This window comes from Lagenorhynchus albirostris, chromosome 3 (genome assembly GCF_949774975.1).
Source record: "Lagenorhynchus albirostris chromosome 3, mLagAlb1.1, whole genome shotgun sequence".
Classification (NCBI taxonomy): domain Eukaryota; kingdom Metazoa; phylum Chordata; class Mammalia; order Artiodactyla; family Delphinidae; genus Lagenorhynchus; species Lagenorhynchus albirostris.
Window position 1 is genome coordinate 62,719,093 of NC_083097.1, and position 21,474 is coordinate 62,740,566.

The window sequence follows — 21,474 nt, forward strand, 5'->3', positions numbered from 1 at the left end:
CCTGGTGTTACTTATTTCATTTTATATTTCATTTTTTCAGAATGCCATGAATAACCTAAGTTGATTTCAAACCACTGCAGTTTGAAAAATCCTAGATTACACCATCTCTGAGGTCCCCTCTGTTATTTTGAGGTTCTAACATTAGCTGTAAAATACTCAATTTTCTATCTCAGGTAGAAATCTTAATTTCAATCAAGTAACAAGGAGAATATTCATTGATACTGATTGATGTAAAAACAAGTTCAGAGAATAAGTCTTCTAAAATCCTATGCTGAAGTGTTTTTTAAATAATAAGAAAACTGTAAGATTATATAATGCCTTTAACATAATTAAAAGCTTAAATTCATCTGTTAAATTTCATTTTCAGAACTCAAATATCTCCCTGGCTAATCAACATATTTCAGTAGTCAAAGAAGCTGTACCTCACATCAAAGAAAGTAAACTCCTATTTGACTCCCCAAAACAGAGAAAATCAATAGATGACCAATCACAGTTAATAACTCCAAACACTAAGGATTAGCAAAATAATAAACACTCAGAAAATTTTAGGTACATAAAGTAAACTAGAAATAGCTTTTACAAATGATAAATACAAAAGTTCTTATTTCATAATGCTACAGTATCCAATGCACGTCTTGTTTAAGTGTTAGCCAAAGAAATCAAGTTTATAATTATGTTCAGTGTAGTTACATCTATTTATTAATTGGACGTGTTAAATATAATAGGAAAGAAATTTTTGCTTCCATCAACACAAATATTTTTAAAACTGCATATGAATCACATTGCTCTTTAGTAGTAATTGCGTATTTTAAAAACCAGTATGGTTTACAAATCAATGTAAACATATAGTCTTCAGATTGGAAGAACCAAAAATGTTCATGTGTTCAGTCATTTTTTAGCTATAGAAAAGAGAATACACTTATACTGCAATAGTTAAAGCATTACCTCTATGAAAATTCTAAAATATGCCTAACTCTTTTATGCAAAATTATTACCATTTTTAGGAACATATTAGAATAGCCTCATAGTCAGAGTTTTTCCCCATTCATTCCTAAAAAACTCTTTAACAAATTCCTTCTTCTTCCTCAGCTTGACTATGAGGTCCCTCAATGTTAGTCTCTAATAAATTTAGTCCTATGCCCCTAATATTCAACCAATAAAATCAAAACTAAAATTCTCATGAAAAAGAGAGTTTGGAATATCTCACTTCACAATTCTTCTGAATATGCTAAAGAATTTGATCTTTTTGAACTGGTCCAAAGAGATGCACAACAAAGGAAAACTTTTTTCTGAATTTTAATTAAAATTATCTAGGTCAAAAGTTTCCAAAGAAGGATAAAAATTAACTTTAAGACAATGACTGAGAGGTATTTGTTTACATTTACAGTTTCACAGACCTCCTTACATCCTAAAAATACCACAATATGGCCAATAATTAATGTAACTGGTTTTGAACATATTTAGGATAAAGTGCATCTTTTTAAAGTATCAAATTCTTTAAAATTCAGAAGCATGTAAAGATTTATCTCCTGTTAGTTGGTGTGCAAAAATGAACCTGACATTAACATTAACAGGTCCATGCTGGAAGTTAAACCAATAACTTGTCTTCTTCTTTGAAATAATACAGTGAGATTACCTCTAAGACTGGCAAAGCTTAATTTCAGAATAGGAAACCTATTTTTTTAAAAAAATTTTTATAACCCTCAAGAACATACATGAAAATGGAAACCAGGTTAACAAAGAGGGCTTTTTAGGAGCTGGGTTAAGAAATAAGTAAAAGAGATTTGCAATAATATGTTGTTTCACTGAAAAACAATTTGTACTATAATTAGCTCAGTAGCCCTTTTTCTACAAAGGTAATGGAAATGTCCACTCCAGTCCATCTAAGCAACTATAAATCATTAAAACTTTTCTGAGGTTAACAGTTAAAAAAAAAAGTCTGACCTGGAATTTTCACTCAGGGTTGTAACTTTGCAAGATTCATCTGAAACCAAGTAAGTTTCTACACATTTTACTTAATCATGATGGTTGAATTGAATCTGTACCTATGTGAAAATGGCAATGCATTCTGAGTCGGTTCAGGCCTTGGCTCTGAGTTCTGGGTCACATCAGGTGTTCTTTCATCATCTGTCCCATTGATACTTTCTGGTGTTAAAGGAGACTGAAGATCCCCTCCTGCTGATTCCTTTAAAAAAAAAAAAGGGGAGTGGGGATAAAAAAGTGTTACACTTTTGTTAAAATACACAAGATCATCTAAAAGTTAAAACTGACTCTGATGTATGCTTACTTATGAAATATAGTTATTTCAATTGAAATTGGAGTCAAAGACGTAAAAATGAAATTTGAAGGAGAAAAAATTTTAAACCAAAGCAACGCACAAGAAAACTAACTGAAGCAATACAATTTAAAAATGTAAACATAACACAATTTAGAAATGTAGTTTCAAAGAACTGAAAAACTTTTAGGTTATATAAGCAATTAATTGGTTAAAATAAGATATTCAACTAATTACTTAAGAAGAAAAAGAAGATGGGACAAAAATGCAAGAAGATTTTATTTTTTATTTGGGAGGGTAGGAAGAGAAAGGGAACGAAATCTTCAACAAGTCTATCTTTTTGATCTGCCATAGCTTTCAATTCCAAGAGACATTTAGAAAAGTAACTGGAAATATTTCTATAGCACATTATATATAATGTATTTCAGCTTTTCTTGCCTGCTACTCATAATGAAATTATTTCTCTTTGCAATATTTCCTGTTTTATTTCTATCAAGGTAAATTTAGTTTATCCCACTGGAAAATAGATGGGATTTAAAACAAAGGTCACCCTGACACCTACTCTTATGACTGCCATCATCAGATTATCTAAATTTGATATTAGAAGTCAGAATGAAGGGTCATTTGATAACCCTGGTAACCAGGGGTGGTCCTAGCACCAGACTGTTAAAGAGCAGCTTGACAGACCCCTTGCAATCTCTGACCAATAAAACTTCACAATAAAACATCAGTGTCCAATAGGGGAGTAGTTGGGGATAGTCATAATTTGTCAACTTGAAAGAATATAAGATTTCCTCTCAAATAAAAATAAGAATATGTGTAATATAGGAAAATGCTTATAACTAGAAAAAAGAGAATATAAGGAGATATCTAGATTATGATAATTTATACACTTTACATAAAAATTATTGCACGTGAAGAAGCACTAGAAAGAAATATGGAAAATATTGATATTAATGTGGTGAGACCAACTTCCTTTTTTGGGGCTTCTGGTTTTATATTGCTGTATGTGTTTTATTTTACATTTAAGTATTTTAACTAATAGTACCATAGTGCTATAAATTATACAAGCTATCAAAGATCAAAAGACTAGTTTCTTGATTCCACATCCTCACTTAACTATTTTTCAATTATTAATGGAATCTCTAGTTTGACCTTTAATTTCATTCTTTTAAAATCTTTCCTCTGGGGCTTCCCTGGTGGCGCAGTGGTCGAGAGTCCGCCTGCCGATGCAGGGGACACGGGTTCGTGCCCCGGTCCGGGAAGATCCCACATGCAGCGGAGCGGCTGGGCCCGTGAGCCATGGCCGCTGAGCCTGCGCGTCTGGAGCCTGTGCTCCGCAATGGGAGAGGCCACAACAGTGAGAGGCCCACGTACTGCCAAAAAAAAAAAAAAAATCTTTCCTCTGAATCTACTGTTTCTATTAACTGAGAGTCAGTGTATGAATAGTTTGTAGTATACTGTGAAAACATGAAATTTTGTTTTACAACAAAGTCAAATCCTACTGAGGGAACAGTATCCAAAATGACTATCTCTAGATCAATTATGGACCATGTCAATTAGCCTGAAAAAGTTTAAGCAGCCAGTAAGAGACCATGAGGTATTCATATTTGGTTTCAATAAATTGGGAAAATTTTTCTCCAAGAAAGGCCAAACTAAAATAATCAAGGTTGACTGTCCAATCAACTAAACAGTAAGTTGGCCAAGACCTAATTCAGTGGAAATGATAACAGAAAAAATTACCTTGTCAACCTGAAAGGGCATAACCAGTACTAGCAACTAAGGATTTGTTAGATTTGGTTGATAAGAGTGTGAGGGCCAAAAGCAGATTAGGATTAAAAGAAAGAGTCAGAGGAGGAGTAGTGTGATTTCTGGTTCTTATTACCTTCTGGGGTGAAATAAGAAAGATTATGAGGCATGGGTGTTGGGGAGGCTATAACTGTTGATGATACTGAAGTAGACTCTTCTTAGAGACAAGCTAAGAAGGAGAGAAAGAAGAAAGGGATAGAGGTTGCAACAATTCCAGCATCTCAACAGAGCGAGCTTTTCTTCTGAAAGCTCGATTATTAGCTATATTTAACAAAAGGCATATTGAAATTACCCTAGACACTATATCTAAAATGAAAACAAAAGCCCAAAGCATATTTCATTTTTAAGAATGTTTTAAAAAAATTAACATTTGCTCAAGAGAACAAGAAATAGTTCCAACAGTACATAAGGGAAATGAAACTCCTTTGCCTTCTAACTATTCCAACTAGGTAGCCGCACAGGTAGCCAAAAGTGTTGTGTGAAACCTTCTAGAAATTTTACATAGGCTAAAAATAGCACTGCGAAACTAGTTTTATTTAACATATTCCAAACATCTAGTTGTTTTTCAGTTAAAATTTTGTGTAATTTCCTAAACATTCCACTTTAGTTATTCCTTAAAGACCCTAACTTTCATAAAACCTGCATTTTATATCTTTAAATCAAACATTAAAATAAAAAGCATGGAGGTATATCTGTTAGACTACAAACTTTTGACAAAGTAGGATAATTCCTCTTTAGAAAGAGATTCCTAAACTATTATGGCTAGCCACTTCTTTGGTAAATGTTTAAGGAAAAAATTATCAAATAATATATTCTTTGATCACAGTTGATAAAAAAATTAAAAGTGTAAAATATAAATAAAAACAGATTTAATCAACTTCTATCACCTCTCCATCCTTATTTTGAGAAAATAAAACTCACATCTCACTGTTTCTGGGAAATTTCCCTCACACCCCACACCAAAACAAATAATCTGAAAAAGAAAAATAACAGTCAAATTGAAAAAAAAGTTTGCATATTAAAATATGAGAGAGTATCAAGGAAGCCAAAACTAACACATGTGACCACACTATAAAAAAGGAATCTGAGCAATGATGTAAGATTCAGAAAGTGCTAAAGAATTCTCTCTACTCATTTATGAAGTGGCAAGAAAGTCCTCCGGCAAAAAGCAAAAGAAATCAGGTTGGCCCTCACTCCAGGCCAGGCCTTCAGGGTGGTGTCACCAGTCTACTCTCAGGTGTATGTGCCATAGAAGGAGGATGGGGTGTCAAGGGTTAGCTCTACTTAAAGAAAAAAAACTCAGGAAATTGCAGACGATCAATTACTGGTATGATTTATGTAAGAAAGATTAACAATCAAAGAAAAGCCTTCAGCTTTAAATCAAAATACTAGTGAACAAATGAAACATAATATTATTGAATTTTAATTTATAAATGTAAAAGAATCTTTTTTTAGAAAAAGTCTTTACATTAACTGACTTTTTTTTTTTTTAAAGATCTTTTTGTTTTAATTTTTTTTGCTGTGTTTCTGTGCAAGGGCTTTCTCTAGTTGTGGCAAGCAGGGGCCACTCTTCATTGCGGTGCGCGGGCCTCTCAACTGACTTTTTAGATTAACTCATCAACTACTGGCTTTGATTCCAACAGATAAGAGGGCTTATGCTGTACAACCTCCTATCCTCCCAACCTGTCCCACTCCCTTTCCACCTGCTCTTCAACCTCATCAGGACTTACATCCTCTTGGCCCTCTGCTATTATGCTAGTTGTCAGGCTCAACCTGGCTTTATTTCTCTTCATACCCAGCCTGCAATAGAAAGTCAATCATCTCAATTATATTCTCAGTAGCATCATCCCAACTTCCGGGCTTCCTTACCTTCCACAACACCCATCTTGCCAATTTCTAATTCATATCATCATTCCCTATTCTCATGTGCCCAAGCTACCAAATGCTATGGGAGAAAATACGTTAAATATGCTGGTTAGTGTCATGAAAATAATTTTGAGCTCTGACTTCAATTATGCTCTTGAAGTGACGAGTATTCTTTAATTTTACTTATTCCCACTTGACTCTTCTTTTTCTTTACCTAACAGCAATCTCAAACCTCTGTTCAAGCTTTCTCTTGTTCGGTTGTCCTTCCTCTCAGAGAATGATCTAACTCTTCCTTCACAGAAAAAATGGAAATAAATTGGCATAGACTTCCTCGATCTCACACCTATCTGCATCTAAATCTGTTTTTATCCTTCCCTCCTATCTCAAATAAAGTAGCTAATTTGTTTCCACCCTTCCCTCTCACATTACCCTCTTCTGCACAATGCTCCATCAATGATCCCTTCCTTCTCGTCTCTTTTTCCTTCTCTAACTCCTTCCTTCCATTTAAGAACACATTCCAGTCACCCCCACACATACATTCCAGAAAAAAAATTCTTAGCTCCATATCCTCCTGAGATTATCACGCTAACCCTTTTTCTCCTCATACAAGAGAACCAAATATTTGTTACCTTATTCTTATTACTAAGCATTTTGGCCTCAAGAATAACCTAAAGTCACTAACTATCTCCTTTCATTCTACAAAGTGCTTCACATTGCCCTTCCTTCCCAACAGTCCCTGTATTTACAAGTGGACTCCACTTTGTTAGGTTGAAAGTCCTCTTAAAGTCTCAACCTAGTGGAACTCTGCTCCCTGCACTGCCAAGTCATTGTCTCCAACTTAAAATGCTCTTCTCTTGACTTCTGTGCTAACATTCTCTGCTGGTTCATTTCCTACTTCTGTGTTTTTCCCTATATCTCCCTCAAATTCCTTAAGTGACCATCTTTTTTTTTAAAATTAATTAATTAATTTTTATTTTTGGCTGTGTTGGGTCTTTGTTGGGGGGGTGCACGTGGGCTTTCTCTAGTTGCGGGGAGCGGGTGCTATTCTTCGTTGTGGTGCACAGCCTTCTCATTGAAGTGGCTTCTCTTGTTGCGGAGCACAGGCTCTAGGTGCATGGGCTTCAGTAGTTGGGGCTCGCGGGCTCTCGAGCGCAGGCTCAGTAGTTGCGGCACACGGGCTTAGTTGCTCTGCAGCATGTGGAATCCTCCCGGACCAGGGCTTGAAACCGTGTCCCCTGCATTGGCAAGTGGATTCTTAACCACTGTGCCACCAGGGAAGTCCCTTTAAGTGACAATCTTTAAGTGACAATTTTTGACCCTTGTCTCTCCTGTCTTTCCATCCTATTTTTTTCTGGATGATATCATTCTCACCTACAGCTTTAACTATTACTCATTTGTTGATGATTCTTGAGACTTAGTTCCAATTCCAAATTTCTAACTACACACTATTCACCTGTATGTCCAATAGGATTGAAATTCATTCTCTGAAGTAGATATCCTCCTTTGAAGTTCACGCTACAAACCAAGAATAGAAGTTTCAGAAACATCTAACTTAATATCTTACTTTACCATTCTCCCTTGCCTTCACTATTTCCTCAATTCTTACATTTCCTCCAAGTTCAGTCAAGTTCACCATTATGTCTATTCCCTCCCTCTCTATTTTCACTGCCAATAACTAGTAGGTAAACCCAATAGAGAAACACTCCCAATAGATAAATACTCCATTGGGACAAGTAACAGGATTAAAGACACATATCTCCACTGCCCTTACTTTGGAGAGCAAAAAAAATATCCAGAGAACTCTACTGAACCTTTCCTGAAGTTGTAAAACTTGTTCTCGTGGTATTTGGTTCAGTAAAACCACACTTGTCATATGATACTAAGAAGGCATCATATTAATGTATAGGCATTCACTAATTCTAATGGCATATTTGTGGGCTAGATATATAAATAATATAGTTTACGATAGTAACAGTTGGCTACTGCAGACCACTTTTCAAAAAATCCATTTATAGCAGGAAAATCTAAAACATTCGAGATTTACTGCACTTGAAATGTCCTTAGAAATGATATAGTTCAAACCTCTGACCTTACAGATTCAAGAACCATGGCCAAAGAGATCAACTGACTTTCATAGGATCAAACAGCTAGTCACAGAGAGCCTAATAATCACTTACAATAAACCAGTGCCATTGGGTAAATATAATTTATCGTTAAAATGAATATTTTAAAAATTATGGTATTTATAACAAAGCTAAATAAACTTTATTTTTCTCTGAATACACACACTCACACACACATATAATCCATTTTTTCTATAAAGTGAATTCTAAAAAATCTTGAGGAAGAGGTTTAGACATATTAAATATAAATCAAGGTAGCTACTACAATATATTTAATGTTATACAACCTGATATCTTAAATGGAAAAAAAAAGCCCATGAATATTCTTTGGCTTCAAACAAGTGATGGAGTAAATAGATTTTACTCAATTTAAAAGTCTTAGTCAACTGAAGCTAAAAATTATTTTTTTTCTAAACTCCAATGAAGAAAAATGTGGATTAAATGATCATATAGCCCCTTTTTCTTCAATGCATATTCTGAGGAAAGTGCCTAACAAGTTAACTGAAATACAGTATTTTTAAAACTGTGAACTATGTAAGAAATTTCAAGTTTAAAGTCAATCATCTCTCTTGATTTTATATCAAATTGACTATTTAAAATATTCCCATGGAAACATGAGAACATAAGATCTCCAACAGAGGAAAAGTTCTAAATTAATGTCTGTTATTTAAAGAGAGATGCGAAAGAAACTGACAACTAATATGTGATTCAAAGCATTCCTAGAGATGTTACCTTGATGAAGACAACATGAAGATTATCTGATATGACCACATATTTATATCAAGTATACAACCTTAGCTCAAGAGTCTAAGAGGGAATTGGCCAACTTTGTTCTAAATGCCAGACTCCTTTCATCACAAGCCTTTAGGGAGATGGAATGGTTTGTCTACAGCATTATTTCTCAAAGTCTGATTCCCCAGATCAACAGCCATCAGCATCTCTTGGAAACCTGTTAGAAATGCAAATTCTCAGGTCCCACCTCAGCCCTTCTAAATCAGAAATGCTAAGGTTGGGATGCAGCAATTTGTGTTTTAACATGTCTTCCAGGGGCTTCTGATATAGGCTTTATTCAATTAAGGCATCTGTATTTTTCTAAATAACTATGTCAAGACTTTACATCATCATCTTCACCATTACACCAACATTGGAAACTCAGCTGTTAACATTTATTAAGCCTTTACTATATGCTAAGCACTTTGTAATCCTTATTTAATTCTCACAATAACTTTGTAAGAAAATATCATCCTTATTCCCATTTTATGGACTAAAGAAAATACTAACATGCCTAAGTTCAGAAAACTAAAAAGGGTTAGAGCCCAGATCAAAGCCAAGCTCTAGAGTGTACATTATTGCCATTATTTTATGACAGTGTCAACATGACATTGCCATTATCATACTTATTCCACCCAACAATCCTGTAAGGTAAGTAATGTAATACTCATGCTGCAGATGTATAAACAGACTTGGGTTAAGCAATTTTTCCAAGATCACATAGAGGCAGAAAAAGAATTTATGTCTAAGTTTGTTTGACTTGAAAATACATACACCTAACTGGTCTGCTATACCACCTCGAATAAAAGTGAAAGCTATGACCAACTCAGTGTCTACTATTATCAATTATCCCATTTAATCTCTCTACCCACTTTGCTGAATTCCTGAGTAACATTCTAGTCTTCAGGCAGAGTGTTAATTTAGTAGATTGGGTTAAACCAGTGAGAATCAAGCTGTGCTTTCTAGCTGAATGGAATCAGAGTGGCCAAAGGTCATACAATTCGAGTCAAAACAGAAATAGTAATGACCTCTGTAAGGGACTGTCATTAAAAAAAAAAAGAAAGGAGAGGAAAGAGAAATGAAAATACCATTTTCCCCCTACTTCTCTGGCTCTGTAAATTAACAATCAGACTTCAAATATTTTAAAAAGATAAATTAAGGTCAGTATATTTTGGCTCTCAAATACTAATGAACTTAAGACATTTCTTTATTCTTTATATTTCACAGCACTTTCCAAATACAAACATCTTTGATATATTCCTTTGATGAAAGGCTTAAAGACATTCCTTCCACCAAAGAGAAGCAGGTATCTTAGCAGCAACTTGTAACACTTTATGACCAATTAAACAAACACAAGTTATGATTAGAGAAACAGGAACTAAGTACAAGAGCAAAGTGTAAACCATTACAATTTTACTGGAGTTTTTTCAGTATTCTCTTATTGAATGTGTTATAGCATCCTCCTGTGACACTGGAATCATTCACCTGAGGAACTGGAGCTCCCAACGTGTACTGGTACTAAATTTTAAATAGGCTTTTATGCTTAAAAGCATCGCTACATTATCACAGCACTTAGGGAGACAGATTCAAGGGAAGTTTCAAAATGATCATTCTTGTTATTCCAGGTCACTGCAAGTACAGAGGAGGTATCATGGAGCTTTGGCTTCAATCCAGAGTACACCTTTAGTCTATGAGGAAATATGAACTTTAAGCATACTCAACAGAACTCTTCTTTCCTCTGAAAACACTCAAAACTATTTATACCAGTAGGGTTTACCAAACAGAGTTGGGTGCCAGGGGTGGGGAGGAAGGTGAAGAGCAAAATATTTTCTAAAATGTTCCAATCATTTGGCTAGTCACAAAATTCCAAGGCAATTACTATTTACTCACTTAAGAAAGTTTTATGTAAATCAGCTACTACTGACATATTCCACAGAAACATTTGTAATATCCAATCCTTCCTTTTATAAAATCTCCTAAGTACACTTCAAAAACAAACAATTACTCTAGAGAAGAACCCAGCACAAAGCTGAACCTTACTCTTAAGATGACAACTGAAATAAAGATTAACTTTAGAAAAGTCTATTATTAAAAAGCTGAAAATTATTGGCTTTCTATGAGTGATATTATTACATTAAAACCTTTGTGAAAGTACTCAAATGTAACTATTTAATGAATTTTATTTAGAGATGTAATTAATTTCCAACTGAAGAAAGATTACAATGGACAAGTAATAAGTATTAACTCATTTTGTTAAAGGAAAAAGGGATGCTTTTTCTTTTCTTTTTCTTTATTTATTTTTTATTGGAGTATAGTTGCTTTACAATATTGTGTTAGTTTCTACTGTACAGCAAAGTGAATCAGCTATATGTATACATATACCCCCTTTTTTTGGATTTCCTTCTCATTTAGGTCACCAAAGAGCATTGAGTAGAGTTTCCTGTGCTATACAGTAGGTTCTCATTAGTTATATATTTTATACATGGTATCAATCCCAATCTCAAAAAGGGATACTTTTTTAAAAACTACAACCTTTGGGTCTCAGTGCTGAGATGTAAAATGTCCCAACTGTCAGATTTAAACACACCTTAAAATCAGGTAGAACAAACTATATTGTTTATATATTTTTATTTTCTGTATATTGTGATGTTTTGACATCTTAAAAAATCTTTCTGGCTAGCCAATTCTTAGAGATAGCAGGGGGCTAAGGTGGGAGCATGGCTTTGATATGCAAATTAACCACACCAGGCCATACCTCCTCTATCTGGCCCCTCCACCCCAGGAGACAATATTCCTCTGCCTTAATCATCCAAGGAGCTCGATACTAGGCAACTAGGAACTAACTCTCTATAGTTTATGGCCCACTGAAATCATTCAGGCTAGCCAGTCCTAAACTGTTCACCCTGCCCTGCCATTCCCAACAGAAACCCCAATACAGGCTCTAGCCTTGGTGTTCCCCTGTACTCTTGCTTTCTGCCCTCTGACCACCCTGAGGCATCCCTGGTGCCCCACCCAGAGGTGTGACGTGCCTCCTGTTTCTAGGACCTGTGAGGACAATAAACTTCTGTTTTCCCAAGCCTCTCCTATGTCTTCTCTTGCGGGGCTGCACCCGACTGACCATCACAGAACACAGAATACAAACAATAGGGTAATCTATGTTTTTTATATACAATTGTTTTTAAGTTGTATGCACATTAAAAAACTGAGTTTTAATTACTAAACAGATTTTTTCCCCCTGAGATTCTTGTACACATTGGTATATAGGAAAAAAACCCTTTCTCCACTAGTATGGATTAACTGAAGGGTGCATTTCTATGTCTACTTTGGAATCCAATCACCTTAATTTTGCCATTATTTTCCTAAATTTATCTCTGGCATAAAGGATACCATCTAAAATGAACAAAGCTTATAAGTAAGAATAGAAATTAGATACCCACCTGTGAAGGTGTACTGGTAAGTTCCATCTTTTCTTGAGATTTCTCCTTGGCTAGTCGAGCAGCTTCTTTAAATTCCTGAAACTTTTCTGCAAACTGAATGTAGAAAGACTATATACATTAATCAAATAAAAATAGGTCTTAATGCCCACCTTCATCTTAGTTTTCTTCCATTTTATGGAATAACAGACTCTTACACAGCAACTTAGCCCTCAAATCAATTACAGGCATAATATGAAAATGACAGGAAAATAAACCTAATATCAAACATTTGCGCACTATAAAGTACTCTGACAGATCTTGTTAAAAAAAATCATGATGGGGCTTCCCTGGTGGCGCAGTGGTTGAGAGTCTGCCTGCCAATGCAGGGGATGTGGGTTCGTGCCCCAGCCTGGGAAGATCCCACATGCCGCGGAGCGGCTAGGCCGGTGAGCCATGGCCGCTGAGCCTGCGCATCCGGAGCCTGTGCTCCGCAACGGGAGAGGCCACAACAGTGAGAGGCCAGCATACCACAAAAAAAAAAAAAAAATCATGATAAAACTAAGTTAGAATTTGGTTTCAGCTAGCTTAGTTTTGTCTCTCCTTGGTTGTTCAGATATACTTTACTAAGACCAAGGTGTGGGGTACAGGTTGGGAGTGGAATCAGTAAAGATGGGCATACTATGTTTGTTTCTCATGGAGAAAACTAAATCGCTTAAGTGTCCACTCCTAATCATCTCTGTATCTGGAGCATGCTTTTAACTTTTACTAGAATATAAACTCTTGTATTATGTAAGGCATTTTATTTGCAGCAGTACAAACAGCAACGTTTACTACTGTCACTAACTGACATTACTAAAACTTCATTTCCAAAGATTCCTAAACAGCTAATGCACAGCAGCAGAAAGGAAAAGCAGGACCCCACAAAGGTCTTTAAGATTGGTAACCATTTTAAAAAATTACTTTATATGAAATGCTAACTCTTTGGAACCCATGGTAATCAAATAAATGTCATGGCCACAAACAGTATCTATTTATGAACTGGAAGTGGAAACCAGTCTGCCACTGTTCTCAGAGAGAATAAGGCAAGGCTACAAAATAACCAAATTTAAAAAATCTAAAATCTTTGTGCAACTCAAAACATCTGTTATAGCTAGCAATAAAAATATGAAATTATAGGTCCCTCTTCAAACCCCATAAGCCAACCCTGATTTCATTGCCATCTTGGGAAGGAAAGCTTTGTAAGGAAAGGCTCATGATACTCTGACCTGCCAACAGGGAGACGGAGGAGGGTCAAAATTAAAGTTGTCATTATTACAACTTTCCTTCTTAAACACTGTTACCCCCACCTACAACTTGTAGATCAGGAAACTGAATCTATATTATTATACTTATCTAATTAAAGAGAATATCTCATTACTGTAAAAAAAAAAAGTCTGAATATAGAGCTAAAAAGGTCTCATTCACATTGTTGGAATTGAAATAAAAGCAAAACCATAATTAATTTCTCTTTATGTAATTTGAAATAATACACAAAGTTTTTCTTACACTAATTTGGCATTCCAAAGTAGTTAATGTTTAAAATTCTTCTCAACTTCATAAAGACCCATGCTGTTGCTAATTTTTATAGGTTTAGGTTTCCATGATAACAAAATACAACTTGGTAAGCACTCTAACAATCCAAGCATAGTTGGAATTTTCCTCATACATCAACCTTAGGAGACCAGAAATTTCTTTCAATGCTGCTGCTCTCTCATATTTTGAGAGTACCTTGCCTAGAATTGCCTTCAGAGCCTTCTCCAAACTCTTAAATGTTTCATTTCATGTATGATTTTAGTGACAAAACAAGCCAGAATATTTACAGGCTTGCTTCACTTATGTAAAAGATTATGTACTCCTTTGTGTCCCTTATAGTTTACAAAGCACTGACATTAATCTTCAAGGTAGCTTGGAAAATAAGTCATGATTTTGTGATCTTTGGACCAAAACATTCTGAAGAGACTGATCATAAGCTCTTAGAGCCAAGTCTGGTGAATAAACAAACTAGAGTTGGCTCCAGGAGCTACTGAGTTGTTTCCTAATGGTTAATCCACCCTCACAATACAATACTAGAATTCGCTACCAGTTTGGTCAAAAGCATATGCTAACTTTAAAGAGGAAAAATAAAATTCTTTAACTATAAAAGCTATTCTTAGAAAAAAGATCAGATAAGAGGAGACAATATGAGTGACAGAATTTAATAAACTATTTCTTTGCCACATTAGCTATCTGCCCAGTAACTTGAAAGATGTAGTAAAAAAAAAACTTAATATAGTCAAAATTACTTAGGCTCAAAAATCATTTCATGCGGGTTTGAGAAATTAATCCACAATTTAGTTCCTTTGTTGTCAAGAAATTCAGCAAGTGTAATATAATTATAGTTTTAATGTTTTTGCTATAGGCTTTAATAGACAATTTCAAAAGAAAATTTCCAAAAAGGTTCTGAGTAACGGCAAAAATATTAGAATAAATGTGTAATTTCCTAAGGGGATTGTTTATGGAGGGACAATGCTTAACTCGATGCCTGTGTCCCTGCTATGTTGAAATACTTTAAGTCTAAAACTTATAACTTTACCATAGCTCAAGAAATATATTTAGAGAATATAATGGGTGTAAGAGAAATGAAATCAGTTAACACTTGTTTGTTTTAATCACCTTACAGAGAATGACTTATAATCATCAAGACAAAAGTTAAAATAGTTGTAAAATTGAGATTTCAACTCTAATTTATATCAAAAAGATAACAAAAGCACTTGAAAACAAGTGTTAAGGAAAGTTTACAACTAAAACAAAAGGAAAGAAAGATTATTTTAACTACTGAACTATCTAATTATAACTTCAAGTCAATAAATATTCACAAGAGTGTAAGATTTTTTAAAAGAAATAATTTTTAAGAATCTCAATGATTTCTATAACGAACAGCTTAGGTTTCACTTAAGTATTAGCGGTGTATATCTAACAAGAGCCTGATTACCCTGCACTTGAGCTATTTCAACTCTCAAGCCATCAGATCCTATGTATACCAAATCATACATAAAATATGGTTCAAATGTAGGGCTAGTCTTTTAACTGAGTGCTTCAAACAGAAGTTTTAAGCATAACTCTTTGGGTCTGGTGAGCATCAAATGTGAAGGGTAAAAGTGAGTAATCCTCATCTCCTTGATCATCTTGTTATCCTGAGATTGTTTCCTTTTCCTTATAAACTCTTTCTTTGTGACATCCACAAGAACTCAGGATGCTGCTGGTATGAACACTGCATGGCTTTTGTTTATATGCAGGAAAACTGTTTTATTTCCAGTATTTAGCCTAGTGATGCTCTGTATTTTATCAGCCATTCTAGCCACAGTAATTTACTTGGTCAGTTCTGAGAACTCCTCACGGTGTCTCTTAGATCTTACTCTGTGTTGCATCAGAGGCCTCAGAGTAATTCTCACCCAGACAAAGCACCACTTTCCTAAACAGTAACTTATATGTGCCTGCTATTATGTCTGAAATATCACTATCAGCTTGAGTTTTCACAATTCAGAAGCGTTTGGTGTCTACCTATCTTACAGAACATCAACCAAGGGTGCTAACTCCCGAGCAAAGTCCATTCTGAAGTGATAATTCCCACATTTTATTTCCTAGTTAGCCACAAAAACCCTCCTCAATCAATGGTGACTGTTTTTAATGTATACAATGTTTCCAACTGACAGTTTCCAACTGATCAGTTTCCAACTGATCTCTCACTTCTTGCTCTGCTGTCACTAAAGTTGTTCTGAAAATACCAAAGAAATTTCTCCTACATTTTATACTCTCCATTTTCTATTATATATTTAAGACGTCTGATTTGAAGATGTAGATTTCCACTCAGATCTTATGATTTAACTTACTTTCGAAAGATGATGCTCAGAGGAGAACCCCAGTCCATAAACAGTGTTTGCCCTGCTATCAGCCCACTGGCCAAACTTCTGAGATGTTTTAGTAAATGTCATGTTTGGGGTGATGGTGCTGTTAATTATTGCCTGAAAAATAAAACAAGTATGAGTAACCAGCCAAAAATTCGCAAATAGGCATTTAAGCACAGGACTATTCAGATACATAAAAACTCAGGACTCCTATTGAGCCACAATGTTAAATATATAAAGAGAGTTAGAGAAACAGTTTTTAACATTACAAGTGACTGTGGCAATATGGTAATAAGAAAACTATAAGTATAATGGCACTCTACTATAAATTTCAATACTTTACAAGCAAAATAAGTTTTCCTGTGATGCAAAAACTTTTAAAGAGTTTTTAATGTGGTCAGTGTCTTCTCTTTGAACATTTAGGATCAATATCTATGAATTTTGGATGATATTCACCAGAAGCAAGTAGGTTTTAATAGTTGTTTATTTAAAAAAGTAAGGACCCCTCTCCAAAGAATCTTTCAAAAATAAAGGCAGCAATAGAACAAATTTTCTATTTGATCACTATTTTCTAAAATCCATCAACAAGAATTTTCTTAAAGCCAACTTACCTGAAATATACTGTGATACAGAAAAAACTTTCGATCCTTTAGTAAGTTTTCCTTTACTCAAGAGAAAAACAAACCCTTAAATATACACTTTGCTTCTTTACATATAAAGTCGTATAAAATCATGGTAATGAGAATCACTATCACTTCTGTTTATAACATAGTTTCTTAGAAAACTAGTCTTTTAGTACTTTATTAAATATTAACTTTGCTGATCACTTTAATAAACTTCAACTACTCTTTAACACATTAATTTCAGTTCGTTCATCCCCTCTGCCAGTACTATTAAGGTATAGAATCAGTTTTAGTTAAGTAGTCTAATGACTCTGTAACTGAGATTGAGATTACAAAGTGATCCCATAATAATAAACAGATACATTATCAAACCCATAAGCAGTTATTTGGTGAACTATTAAATGTGGAATAAGAATCAAGCATTCCAGAACAAAGCAAAATCTGTACACCACATGAACAACAGTAAAAACGTAAATATTTATGAGCTATGCAGGTACTGATGAAGTTATAATGAATGTATGACATTTGTCCTACTAAAGTAGACAGTAAGAGAGTGGTGGCTTGCCTTCTCTCACAGACAGTAGACATGTTATCTGACAGTAGACACGTTATCTGTTGTTACATGAGAGCCCTTACTCTCTATAAGCATTTTCACCTCCGACAAAATTTATACACTAATATACTGCCTTACCCTTTGGTTCAAAAGCTGTTTTTCCTGGCATGTCATTTTAGATCCTATAAAATGTAGCTAACAACTGCTCTAACATGCAGGGTTGTCATCAAATGAAAGACTGAGTGGGAAAGAATATACTAACAAATGGTAAGGACTCGTTTGGATATGCAACTTTTCGCGTGTGCAAATACCTACTAAATGCCAAGCACAACTCTAGGAACTTGAGATACAACAGTGAGAAGCAACGTAACTGTGGATTACATTCTAGAGCAAGAAGAGTCAGTCACTGAACAAGTAAACAAGTAGCTGACCAATGAAATTTCAGAGAGTGGTAAGTGCTGTGAAGACCACAGACCAGGATGGGATCAAGACTGAGAGGCAGAAAGACAAGGGCTGGCCAGAACTACTTTAGATTTGGTGGTCCTTGAGTGTTTCCTGAGGAGGGTACATGCACATGTGAGCTGGGATCTGAGTGTTTCCAAGGAGAGATGGGCATCTTACAGGTGACCCTAACAACTCTCACATAGTGAGGCGACCACGGGCTTTATAAGGCATGGAAAACGTGTGACTCATGAGTTGCCAGTCACTGACCTTCTGGTTTGGCTATTTCAGACTAACTTCTTTCTGCTTTTATGTTTAAGAGTTCCATTTTAATCCCCATTCTGAACCTTTCCTTGCCTCCATATGACTTGTTTTGGGATTCTTTAATCAGTGAATAAAACTTTAAAATAATAGATGATTCTGCACTTAAAATTATTTATTAGAATTCTTAAAATAGAATGCTACTATAAATCCATTTTTTTAGATTTTTAGTTCTTTAAAATAAATATGTCTCTCAATCCCATAGTTCTTGTCTTTTCAAGGAAAAGAAGTAGAAATGCTGTGTCATTACCAACCATATAGTGCCCTGATCCTGGCCCTTGGCCATACTGACGTCTCTGCAGCAGGATTAGAAAACCTTCAAGCAAACTTGACATGCACAGAAAAGGCCTTAAGTAAGAACAAATGGATGTTTTCTAATCAGGGGCACCTAAGGTTTTCCCAAGTCATCATGTTGTGCAGAAACAAAAGTGAGGGTGGGGAAAAGAAACCCACCCATTTAGCTGCATCAAATAAACCACTACTGCTTACCAAAAAACTACTCCTGCAGGAAACTGCAATAGTTAATAGCATCAGTTCAGAAAAGTAACTAGAAAATGGAAAATGTGATAGAAAATATAACTCCAGTACAGAGAGTAGATTTTATTAAAAGAAACAAAAAAACTTTTTCACAAGAGTTATATAAGAGCCTAATAATTACAAGCTACAAAGTATATTCAAAAATGGAAATGACAGAAGCAATAGTTCATACTGCTTCAGGAGAAAAACACATGAGGATTATTTAATCACAATGGACTTGGGCCTACTTTACTTTTATATATCATTTAACTGCCCTCTCTAATAAAACCACATCTTATCCATGGTTTGGGCCAAGAGAGAAATACAAATTACAGAGAATTGAAGGATCAAGTCAGGGAAAAGAAATAAATTAACACTCTAGGGTCTGAGATTATAATAATTAATATCTGTTAATTTCACTAAACAGTTACAAAATGTGGCAAAATTATTCTTCATTAAATAAAGCTTCAGATAAATTAACTATTGCTATTTCCCAAGTCCTATAAATCCTAAGTAAAAATGAAAAGAGGATCAATTATTCAAATAAATACATGTTAGTCACTTATGTACAAGACAAAGTGCACATAGCCCCTGGTGTCCTATAATCCAGTTAAGGAGATAAGGAATGAGCACATAGAAAAAACAGACTGAAAGTTCAGCATTAAATTAAATTATCTTTGATTCCCCCAAACCACTAGGCAATACATAATTAAAAGCTGGGGGCTTCCCTGGTGGCGCAGTGGTTGAGAATCTGCCTGCTAATGCAGGGGACACGGGTTCGAGTCCCGGTCTGGGAGGATCCCACATGCCGCGGAGCAACTAGGCCCGTGAGCCACAACTACTGAGCCTGCGCATCTGGAGCCTGTGCTCCGCAACAAGAGAGGCCGCAATAGTGAGGCCCGCGCACTGCGATGAAGAGTGGCCCCCGCTTGCCACAACTAGAGAAAGCCCTCGCACGAAGACCCAACGCAGCAAAAATAAATAAATTAATAAACTCCTACCCCCAACATCTTAAAAAAAAAAAAAGCTGAATAATATTAATAATAACAATAGCAGTAAGTGTTTGCATAGTGATTACTATACACACTTTAAGTGCTTTTGCCTAAATTAATTTATTTAATCTTCACAATAATCCCACGGTGTAATGATGCAGTTATTTACATTAGTTCTTTTTTACATATGAGAAAACTGAGACATGAAGACATTAAATATCTTGCTCTAGGTCACATGGCTAGTAAGTATTAAAGTAAAAATTCAAACCAGATGGTCCAGCTTCAGAGTTTGTGGTCTTAACTCTACACTGAACTGTGAAAATTTCCTAGGAATTATCTACATGTATTATTCAAAACTCATTGAGGAAAAAATGGAACTTCCCCCCTATTGAAGGGTATACTCCATCAGGCACTGAGGTAACCAAGTGCTCTGTAGATACCAACTCAATCCTTACAACTACTACTGAGGTGAGAACAATGAAACTCAGAGAAGTAAACACATAATTTGCCCCAAATCAAAAACTTCATAGATGGTAGAATTGAGACAGAAACCCAGGCAGTCCATGCTCATAAACATTTTACTATCTGCCTCTCCTAACAAATAAAAACAGGTCTTGTCCATACGCTTCTCTTCTGAATAATGGATGTCAGCTTTATTATTGAATACTGAACTTAATATTGAAAGACTTCCTATGATTTAGGGATTCTGAACTGCCTACTATAGAAGTATATCTGAAAAGAAGTCTAGTTCCTCACTAGATTACATGCTCCAAGAGTAGAAACTGTGTCCGTTCTGTTGAAAACTATATTCCTAGCACCTAACACAGTGCCTGACACAACAGATATGCAATGAATATTTATCAAATAAACTGACTTCAAATTTGTAGAATATTTTGGCATGTAACTCAATATATATATAAGGTGGTTAATCCAAGTAATTTAGGGGATGAAAAAGTTGCTACCCTAAAAATGATCAATTTTGTTTTTTAAAAGGTAAGTTTTTAAAGCTCAAAAGAAAATATTTTATTTTAATGAAGATAAAAATCTTCTGAATAAAACTGAAGTGTATACTATATAAAGCAAAACAGCAAGGTTATTTAATGTAAATGTAACTTACCTTTGAGCCATCTAAACTGATTATCCTATACACGTTTCTTGTGCTGTCATAGAAATAAGACACAGTAACTGCGTGCTTGCTGGTGGGTACCCAGTTCTTCTTTGTGTTTGGGTCGATCTGGAAGACATGAGCTCGAGTGCTGAAGATGGGTTGTTCCCTGTAGGGGAGAAAACAAAATGACAGGATGAAAGCAGCCACTTTTATTCCATTGGACAATAGAAGATGAAAACTGTATGATTCCACTTACCCAAAAATTCCCTCATCCTTGAAAATAAGAGAAACTTTCTTTTAAATTTGAATACTGAGTATTATAACCTTCTTTAAAACAATTACAGTCAATCCTTATTATTTGAAGATTCTGTATCTGTGATTTTGCCTACTCACTAAAATGCATTTGTAACCCCAAAATCCATACTTGAGGTACTTCCTTGGTCTCTTCCAGTTACCTGACATGTACCTTTCCACCTGAGGTTGATCAAGGTAGCACTCTGCCTTCTTGTTTCAGCTCTCATACTATAAACAAGTGTTCTTTTTGCAATCTGTTTAGCACCATGAAGTCTGCATTTTTGTGCTTTTTGTTGGTGCTTTCACTGTTTCAAATGGCCCCCAAGCACAGTGCTGAGTGCTGTCTGCTCCTAGATGTAAGAAGACTGTGATGTGCCTCATGGAGAAAAAATGTTACGTAAGTTTTGTTCAGGCATGAGTTACAGTGCTTTTGGCCACGAGTT

The 21,474-nt window shown here is 35.1% G+C and overlaps 1 protein-coding gene across 4 annotated transcripts in view; it reads right to left on the minus strand.

The window, feature by feature from the left end:
* The window catches only part of HOMER1 (homer scaffold protein 1), a 124,354-nt gene that overhangs the window by 59,106 nt on the left and 43,774 nt on the right, over positions 1-21,474 (minus strand). For all 4 annotated transcript variants that reach the window (XM_060143183.1, XM_060143182.1, XM_060143184.1 and 1 more), the window contains exons 2-5: positions 20,747-20,903; positions 16,169-16,300; positions 12,282-12,374; positions 2,046-2,185 (exon numbers count right to left, since the gene is read on the minus strand). In XM_060143183.1, coding sequence (XP_059999166.1) covers positions 2,046-2,185; positions 12,282-12,374; positions 16,169-16,300; positions 20,747-20,903 — 522 coding nt within the window. The remainder of the gene's footprint in view (positions 1-2,045; positions 2,186-12,281; positions 12,375-16,168; positions 16,301-20,746; positions 20,904-21,474) is intronic.